The 9533-nt window shown below is 34.6% G+C and overlaps 3 protein-coding genes across 5 annotated transcripts; 1 reads left to right on the top strand and 2 right to left on the bottom strand.

Moving 5' to 3' along the window:
* Positions 1-11: 11 nt before the first annotated feature.
* Positions 12-1331, bottom strand: LOC120631405 (28S ribosomal protein S2, mitochondrial). Its single transcript, XM_039900975.1, has 3 exons — positions 1173-1331; positions 1015-1095; positions 12-663 (listed from the first exon to the last, which is right to left on the bottom strand). The coding sequence occupies exons 1-3, from the start codon at positions 1189-1191 to the stop codon at positions 17-19; spliced, it is 747 nt and encodes a 248-aa protein (XP_039756909.1). The 5' UTR covers positions 1192-1331; the 3' UTR covers positions 12-16.
* Positions 1332-2602: 1271 nt separating this feature from the next.
* LOC120631507 (dnaJ homolog subfamily C member 17) lies at positions 2603-4585 on the top strand. The gene is made up of 3 exons (XM_039901125.1): positions 2603-2775; positions 3174-3774; positions 4361-4585. The coding sequence occupies exons 1-3, from the start codon at positions 2701-2703 to the stop codon at positions 4555-4557; spliced, it is 873 nt and encodes a 290-aa protein (XP_039757059.1). The 5' UTR covers positions 2603-2700; the 3' UTR covers positions 4558-4585.
* Positions 4586-4669: 84 nt separating this feature from the next.
* Positions 4670-8115, bottom strand: LOC120631506 (CWF19-like protein 2 homolog). Of its 3 annotated transcripts, XM_039901123.1 has the most exons (7): positions 8001-8115; positions 7744-7889; positions 6836-7681; positions 6019-6402; positions 5108-5446; positions 4865-5025; positions 4670-4689 (listed from the first exon to the last, which is right to left on the bottom strand). In XM_039901123.1, the coding sequence occupies exons 2-6, from the start codon at positions 7831-7833 to the stop codon at positions 4882-4884; spliced, it is 1803 nt and encodes a 600-aa protein (XP_039757057.1). In that variant the 5' UTR covers positions 7834-7889; positions 8001-8115; the 3' UTR covers positions 4670-4689; positions 4865-4881. The 3 variants fall into 3 exon arrangements, with proteins under 3 accessions (XP_039757057.1, XP_039757056.1, XP_039757058.1); XM_039901122.1 differs by lacking the exon at positions 4670-4689 and having other exon boundaries at positions 4838-5025; XM_039901124.1 differs by lacking the exon at positions 4670-4689 and having other exon boundaries at positions 4838-5025; positions 7744-7842; positions 8001-8104.
* Between the last annotated feature and the right edge of the window lie 1418 nt (positions 8116-9533).

Genomic DNA, 9533 nt, shown 5'->3' with positions numbered 1-9533 from the left:
TTTTTACAAGGTTATTTTAATTATTCTCCTGCAGGAACTTCATCCTTGCCTCTTTTCCCCTTGTAATAGCCGCTTTAAACAGCTTACAATATAATTCTATTGCTACTGGAGTGTCATCATTGCCGGGTACTGGATATGTAATTAAATTTGGCATACAATTAGAATCAACAATACCTATGGTTGGTATCAACATTTTTGCACTATCCCTTATAGCTGTGTGTTGACTTAGAATATTGTTCTGAGTGTTTAAAAATATATTAAGATCAGGCAACCTTGTGATGGCTCCAAACTGATAGTTTGCATTTGTGAAGATCCCTCCTCTCCAAAATCTAGTATGAGCATATTCACCGCATTCTTGTGCTGTTCTTTCCACTAAATGTGCATTTAGAGCATTTCTATTGAAAAAGCAAATAATTCCCCCACGGTAGGCAATATGAGCTGTAATGTTGAGGGCTTTTCTCAAATGTTCAGCGGTTATGTCTAAATCGAAAATTAAATGACCTTGCCTAGAGCCATATATGTAAGGTGTCATGTATTCATTAAGGGAACCTTCCTTGTGTCCAAAATGCACTCGGGCTTCAAAGAGATCTTTGACAGTGAAAAGATTGTGCACTTGGAAGTAATCTGGATTATCCAATGGATTTGTGCTAAGAGCTTTGGAACCTGTAAATAAAAAATAAAAAAAACCATTAGACAAAATATACTCAATATGATCATCATGTCAACGAATGGACGTTCACTGCTGAATAGGCAGTTACAGAGTAAGACCAAATTTTCAAAACCAAAGTTACGAATTCGTCCGTCTTGTACATTTTGCGTCTAGCAGCTCTACAACAATTTGGGTAAACAATACGTCCAGGTTTATATTATCCAGCCTAATAGCAAATCTGTTAATTAACAGATTTGCTATCACACCCCTCAATGTAATGCACAAAGATTGGTCTACATTGCATGAAATATAATAAACATCAAAGAACATAACCTATACATTATTGGCAATTTTAATAAACTTACTTTCTTGTATAGCCTCTAACTCTGGCAGCGAAGCTGTTGAATTACTTCGGCAGAATAACATCGCATGTTTAGCAGGTCGCGCTAAAGAAACATTAAAATAATGTTGATTTAAGCAAAATATAACAATTTTCTTTTTATTATTAAAAATAAAACCATACCTATACATCGCGTAATCATTGTTGTTTTATTATTATTGCAGCAAATCAAATAGAAGCTAAACTGTGTTTTCAAAAGTAAATGTAAAAAATTCAATTCCTCTTTTTGATAACTCAAAACAAACTTTAACCTAAAAATATTTCTTGTTCTTAGGTTTGTAAAAAATATCGATAAGTACATCACAGATACATCGATATTTTTTGGTGATTTATTTTTTCTGTATAGCTATCGTTTTTTATTGATTAAGTTCCGAAAATTGATATAATTAAATGTGTCCAATTAAATTGCTGAAATCCAGAGTTGTAAAAAAAGTAGACTATTCTCGCTTTAAATGCCTACTAGCTTGCTCAAAAGAAATAACTGGGAAAATCTAAACCAAAAGCATGATGCTATAAGTTTATGGAGTAATATTATAAGTTGTTAACGATGTTTAATTTAGCGTCGGTAAAAATTGCTTTGAGTAAACTTAAATTTATATCTTCGTTTCGCCTTCGAATTAATTCCAGTGAGTTTCTCATACAATTTTTCAGAAGCTGTTTTACTCGTTCATAATCATCATCATCATCATATCAACCCATTACCTGGAGACCCGTCTCCTCCCACAATAAGAAGGGATTAAGGCCGTAGTCCAACACGCTGGCATAGTGTAGATTGGTGGGCTCCACACAACTTTGAGAACATTATGCAGAACTCCCAGGCAACTGATTTGGCCCCCGAAAGGTAAGTCAAGCTCCTACCCACTGTGCTATCACCGCTTATTTATTATAATTTTACTCATTATAAAATCGAAAAACCAAAATTTCAATCATCAGCTAGTTCGTTCATATATTTTATAAAGCCTGACATTTGCAAAAGTTTTTTATTTCCTTGATCAAGCTTTATAATAGTATATTACCGAATTTTATATCGGTTATTATTCGATACTTCTTCCTTTATGCATCCCTATGGGTTTTAGCCCGATGGAGCAGGGATTATAATGCCTGCTGCGCTCCGTCGCGTTCTGATCGTCTCGAATCAGCTGCCCGACCATATTTATTTACTTATCTATACAGCAAGTATTGTAGGAGTTTTATGCCTAGGAACCATGTATTATAAGTGCATACCAATCGAGGATAATTACCGCTCCCAGTATACTTCAAAGATTGAGGATTAGTTGCTGAGGCTGAAGGCGTATTGAAATCTATGGTATGGACATAAAGTGCTTTGCCTGTGTTATATTTATGTACTGATTTGTGGTTTCCGAATCAAATTGCTTAAACTCGAGCACATATTATAATACTCATTAGGCTGTATGTACAATGATGTTTGCCCTTCTTGAAGGAATTAATTGAAAATACAAACCATACCATCCCATTGTTTGATTTTAATGGCTGTACGGTGATATACTTTTGCCTTTTCCCTTCGGGAAAGAATAAAGAAAAAGAATTGTTTAGATTTAATTTAGTCATAATATTCAATTATTTCAGTTTTAAGTTTAACCTTTGGGTTTTAACACTTTCTTAACAGACCAGTGTTCTTCCTGTTTTTAAAATGTCTAAGAAAAAGATTGAAGATTTAGATTTATACGGACTACTTGATATCCAAATAACAGCTACCGAGGGAGAGGTAAGTTTAGTATCGTATAAAAATTAAGCGTACACAATCCCGTTCATTGCTACTTATAATTCTCAGCCGTATAAAGCCTATTATTTTGAAACCTAAATGTAAGCAGACGGTATATAATTCCACTTGTTTACATCCTATATTATAATGCCAAATTATAACTGTTTATTTGTTACCTATATGCAGTCCAGTCAATCTTTATGATATTTGGCAAATAGGTTTGCACCCTGAAGTTACCAAGGATACTTTTTATGGTAACTTTGTGTGGAAGGTAACATTCCCAGGGTTTGTTATCTATCCATGCTAAATTTTAACAACCCAAAATAAATAACATATTAAAATATTCAACCACTATAGGATGTTCTTGTTTGTTTATACTATAGAATATTTATCTTTTACAGATCAAAAAAGCATATAGGAAAAAAGCCCTTCTGTGCCATCCAGATAAAAATCCAGACGATCCAAAGGCTGCAGAGACTTTTCATGAATTATCCAATGCTCTTGAAATATTAACAGACACTGCAGCTAGAGCTGCTTATGATAAAGTAATAAGAGCTAAAGCAGCTGCCAAATTGCGACATAAAGAATTAGATAGTAAGAGACAGAAACTGAAAGAAGATTTAGAGAGACGTGAACATGAAGCTAGTTCAGGTCTAAACCTAACTGATGAACAGAAGCTCGCAGCAGAAATTGCAAGATTACAGAAAGAAGGTAGTCGTCTTCTACAAGAAGAACAGCAGAGAGTAAAGGAGGAAGTTCAAAGAACTATAAACAGGCTCAATGAACCAGTTTGGGATTCCAGTTTAAATAGGTTAAAAATTAGTTGGAAAGTAGATAAAGATGACGAAAGTAATGGTGGATATGATGAATCAAATTTAAAGAGGTTTCTTAAGAAATATGGTGAAATTGTTGCAATAATTATGTCACCCAGGAAAAAAGGCAGTGCATTAGTGGAGTTTGCATCAAAAGAGGCTTCAGAAATGGCGTTGGAATTTGAAAAGGGTATGTTTGATGAATTTAAACATTTGCAAAGTTGATGATTTCAATTTCCAAAGAACAATTTTCAAGAATCTGATTTCTAAACCTACTTATGATTTGTTTAAGGCATTGGTGTTGTTAGAATTATAGTCTCCAAAATTGCAATAAGTAAAATTTCTATCTTCCGTCTTCCCCAATACCTATAATCTGGGTACCTTGTAATCAAGAGTGAATAGGCATCTTCAAGGCAAGCGTGCTTCATCTCAGGCTGCATCATCACTTACCATCAGGTGTGATTGCCGCAAAGCACTTGTCTATATATTTAAAAAACAAAAATAATAACTAAAATTCTTAAGAACTAGAACTAATAGGAACTAAGAACTTTGTTGTAGAAATGTTCATGTTTGTTAATTGCTAAGTGAATTCTGATTACTATCCAACATAAAATTCCATGCAATAAGCTGTCACATTGCAACAACTGTTGCAATGTGACAGCTTATTGCATGGAATTGGTCGATTCCAAAGAATTTACAAGTTGTGTTCATAATAGAATTCAAGTTGCCCTGCATCCACACTATTTAGGATAACAAAATACTTCTATTTGTTGCAGGTCTCCCAGAAAACCCATTAAAATTCAAGTGGGTCAACAACAGGCCAATATTAACAACAATGAAGGACAAGCCAGCAATGAGTTCAGTAGTAACAGATAGAGATTATGAATCATTAGTGTTAACCAGAATACGCCAAGCAGCAGAAAGGCAAAGAATTATTGATGAAATGATGAAAGAAGATCAACAAGGGAAATGATGAAGAATAAATACTTTAAAGAATGTAATTGTTTCATTTTCATCTAATATAACATGAGACTACAATTTTGTCCATTTGATATAATATCTATCTTCTTCCCCCTCCCTTTGTAAAACCCCTAACTTGAAATACCTGAAAATTGCCAAAGTAAAATATATTTATTAGTCTTAGAGACAGGATATTATAAAGACAATCAGTAAGGCAAATTTAAAACTCAAGATGCAAAGATTACTTTTTATTTTTATTATTTTATAAAGAAATAATTTTAATATAAACCAATGTCTTAAATTAAAATTTACTTATTTACACTGAATAAATGAATTTTTATTTTTTCTCTTTAGAAGATTGTTCAAAGGGCTTCCAGTCCTTAATGAACTCCAATACTTTTTTTCTCTGTAAATCGCCATATTCCTTCTTAGGGTTTTTCCATAAACTATGATCCAAGTCCAACATACCACCAATTACTTCCTAAAAATATTTTTTATTTTTCATTTACAAAAAAATTGTCTCATATATGCAACACAATGTTTTAAAACTAAAGGGAACATACCTCTGCAAAATTTATTGGGAACAATTGTTGATCTTCAATAACATGAGCAAAACCTGGATCCATTCCAAAATCAATCCAAAAATATGGCAACCCTTTTGGTATACCTTTTCTAATATTTTTTCCCTTCAAATCAACAACTTTCTTGTTCATTGACCATTCAGCCTCACATTCCAAGAGGGCCTTTTTAAAATAAATTGAAGCCATATCTCCTACATCTCTTGGTAAAGGTACACAATTTATTACCATATGTGGAAATCTGTGCAATTTAGTGGCTGTCTCATAAAAAACTACATCTTTATTTTGAGAATTGAAGTACTGTGTAATCAATTTTCTGTAATTCTGAAATATAAATTCAATTATTACTTACACTGCTATAAAGTACATAGTTAGTTGTTCAGTCAAATCAATTGTCAAGTCTTTACTGTACATAGTATCTCTCAGAAAAAATTTACAAGTAATATCAGCTAAAAAATTCAAATAGGCTACTAATTATTCTTTCTTGGTAGATCTCTTGACCAAACTTAAACTTTCAATTCACTGTCAACTCATCTTCAATAAATAACTTTTCTATACTCTTTATTTGAGTGAATTTTGTGTATAGTTGGTGAAGTCATTTTCTTCATCCTTGTTGATTGTTAAGACACTAATATTATACCCACAAAATATTTTATACTAAGCAGGCTAATGGGCTAACAAGAATATAATTTAGCCCTTTACTGCAATCTCACCAAGTGGCAAGTGATGATGGTAGTGGGCTAACCTGCTAGGGCTATGACAATTATAGTAAACCCCTGATCAGGTACCAGGTAGGGTGCTAACTAGCCACAGCTCACAGCTGGACCAGTGAAATTTAGCATATAAAGATTATTTTTAATAATGAGTGGTTGTAAGACTTAAGAAAATAGAATTACCATTATTTCTTCCCAAACATCTTCATCCAGATTTGTCACACATGTAGAATGTAGTATAGTGGTCAAAATACAGTGACCTCTCATAAGTGACCTTTTGGCAGGTAATGCCATGTATATTTTACTACCACAGCTTACTATAAGATGTTTCAGCATATTTCTAGAGTCAAAGCAGTGTTCACACCCTTCCAATGACCTCTCCAATTTTACATTCTGGTTAATTGCACGCTGCTTTTCTTTTTCGCTCTCCTTAGATGGATTTTTATTTTTAGATATATTGTCCAAAAATATATCTTCTAAATCATCATTAGGATTTTTACTCTTGCTTGCAACATGAGCCAACTCTGCATCCTCATCATAGTTTGTACCATATTTCTCTTCTTGGAACTGGAAATTTAAAATTACTTTTAATACTTAACAACTTAAGAACTTACACTTAACAAATGGCATAACTAAGAACTATGACTATTACTATTTTCAAGCGACTTCAAGAAAGGTGGTTTCTAAATTTAGACGTATATATGCTTTTTTTATGTTTGTTCGCAGATAACTTTATCGTTTATGAACTGATGCTTCTCTAGACTAGACTCATTCATTAATTGACATAGCCATAACAGGAAAGAACATCATTTACATATGTAGAGTACTTTGAATTTGAAAATTTATTGGCTAAGAGTTAGTGACCTAAGACAGGTGATATACCTTTCTCTTCTTTAACAAAGGAGGCATGTGCCTTGCAAGTAGTAGATTAGTTATTATTAGGCTGATGATGCTTAGAGTTGTCATAAGGTTTCTTTGATATGTGTTTAAAGATACTTACCATTTGTGCTAAGTTGTATCTATCATCATTACCAAAGTACTTAACCCTTCCAGAGGCATCATGAGTTTCTGCCTTGCGTTTCCCACCCTTGCTTCTGGGGTCTCCAGGCATGCTTGTCAGAGGCCTACTATTACCAGTAGTAGTTGTTGACATTAACATAACTCTATCATCTTCCTCAAGCTTATTACCAGCATCAGGATTGTTCTTTCTATATTCCCTTGCTGCTTCCAATTTGGTTTTCAACTCTTCAACTAATTTCAAATTCCCCATGATTTCAGCTTTCACTATCTTTGCAGCCAATTTATTCATTTTTTCATCAGAAAGGTATAAACTGTTTTTTTCATTACCATGACCTTTAAATGATTTTATTATATTGTCTGCATTGCCACTGAGGGTTGGATTACTGGAGATTTTAATCTGCTCCTCCACAGGTTCTTGTCTTGTTTCTTTTGAACTTTTACGCCAATTGGATGATTTTCTTTCATAATATGAATCAATTTTTGTTGCATTTGTTTTATTTATGTCTCTACTAGAAGAACTTGATCTTGAATAATAATCATTATTATCTGAAGGTTTGATAAATTGTCTCGATTTACGGAAACTTTCTGAGGTTTGTGGTACACCAGACCCACCATCCTTCCAATATGGATTTAGTTCTCTACTACTTGCAGCTGGGTTATACGAATCAATGTGCTTCTTATCTTTCACTTCTTTTGATTTAATATCATCTTTAGTAAATGTTTTTAACATTCCTGTCATGGACATCCATTCATCACGGTCAGAAGTCTTCAGTGGTTTTTTTTCAACCCATTTATCTGAGTCAGAAGATTCTGATGACTCTGAAGACTAAATTTTGTCAATTTAATTTAGGAAATAATCTCAATTCTGATTTTAGTAATTCTACTTACGCTTTCTCGCCTGCTTTTCTTCTTCGCGTCATTACTTGACTTATCTTTGACCCTCTTCTTGTGTTTTTTCTTATGTCGCTTTTCTTTCATTGCCAGAGACTTTTAAAATAAATTATTAATTTATAAGCAATGTTTGGAGTTATGAACTGTAAATGTTTATAATATTAATAATTAAAACAACAGGCACAGTTTAGTTATGTGCAGATTCTATTTAAAAATGAAAACACATGTTCTATCAATTACGCATTTGAACTCACCAGTTTTGGTTTTATAGCAGAGAATTAATTTTTTACCAACTCAATGTTTTGTGTTTTTACCCGATGCCCACATTTTTACCTATTTAACAATCACAGACAAGTAAACAAATGAAGTATAGAATACAGATGTAAAATCACTGTCAAGTGTGAATCAGATAACAGGTGACGAGCAAAAGCGAAAGATCGAGATGCAGTGCAGACTACTAGATAGGTACTAGTTTTAAGAGCTTGAACTCACTACACTGTTTTATGACGGGTGGAAGGGTTTCGGTCAACCCTGGTCATTGTCCCGATAGTTGTTTCAGTCAATGATCTTCTCGCAAATATCTTCGACCAACATCTTAAGAAGCTTTCGTTTGATTATTGGTACGAGAGTCGTATATAGAAGGCAGTAATTGTTAAAACGCCATGTATTGTTAGGAGGTTCCTCACTCTCGAGACCTGACCGTCGGTTGCTTGGGTACTCAAAAGCCCCGTTTCTTATTATAAATTTTTAATTATGTATTTTGTAATTTATTTTTCTTTTATAATGTACTGCGACTGCCTGGACTGCGATTCTGTGGACGATCTTAACAACAGGCTTGTGGAAACTGTCCATACGGTTGGGTCCAAGTTCTTTAAGACCCACCGTAAACATAGAACCAAAAAGTTCTCAGTCCATACACTCGGGCTTATGGAGAAGAGACAAGAAATGAGACTACAGTCTTCAAAAGATGCGTCTGAATATCGGCGTATTAATAGACAGATCTCGAAGTTGCAGACGAAAGACTTGCGACACTTTAACACTGAGAAAATTAAAGTCGCCATTGAGCGCAACAAAGGCTCGAAAGTGTTCGCAAGAGATCTGTCTATCGGACAGAGCCTGTTGACTCGCCTGAAGACTGACAATGGTAGTCTCATATCTTCTAAACCAGAGATCCTGAGTGAGGTTGAGAAATTCTATGGACAGTTATACACCTCAACACAAAAGCCTGTTGAAAGTTTGGCTAAAGACCCTAGAGCCAAATTGACCCGACACTTCACTGAAGATATCCCGGACGTCAGCCTTTACGAGATTAGTATGGCTCTCAAACAACTTAAGAACAACAAGGCACCGGGTGATGACGGAATCACAGCAGAACTCCTGAAAGCGGGTGGAAAACCGATACTTAAAGTCCTTCAGCGGTTGTTCAATTCCGTCATTCATCAAGGCACAACGCCAGAGGCATGGCACAGGAGCGTGGTTGTTCTGTTCTTCAAAAAAGGTGATAATACCTTGCTGAAGAACTACAGACCTATCTCGCTGTTGAGCCATGTCTACAAGTTGTTCTCAAGAGTCATTACGAATCGTCTCGCGAATAGGTTCGACGACTTCCAGCCTCCTGAACAAGCCGGTTTCCGAAAGGGCTTCAGTACCATAGACCACATACATACGCTGCGGCAGGTTATACAGAAGACTCAAGAGTATAACCGGCCACTTTGCTTAGCGTTTGTGGACTATGAGAAAGCCTTTGATTCGGTGGAAACCTGGGCTGTGTTAAGGTCACTGCAGAG

This window comes from Pararge aegeria, chromosome 18 (assembly GCF_905163445.1).
Source record: "Pararge aegeria chromosome 18, ilParAegt1.1, whole genome shotgun sequence".
Lineage (NCBI taxonomy): Eukaryota > Metazoa > Arthropoda > Insecta > Lepidoptera > Nymphalidae > Pararge > Pararge aegeria.
Note: the sequence above shows the minus strand (reverse complement) of the source record. Positions and strands in the feature narration are given on the sequence as shown.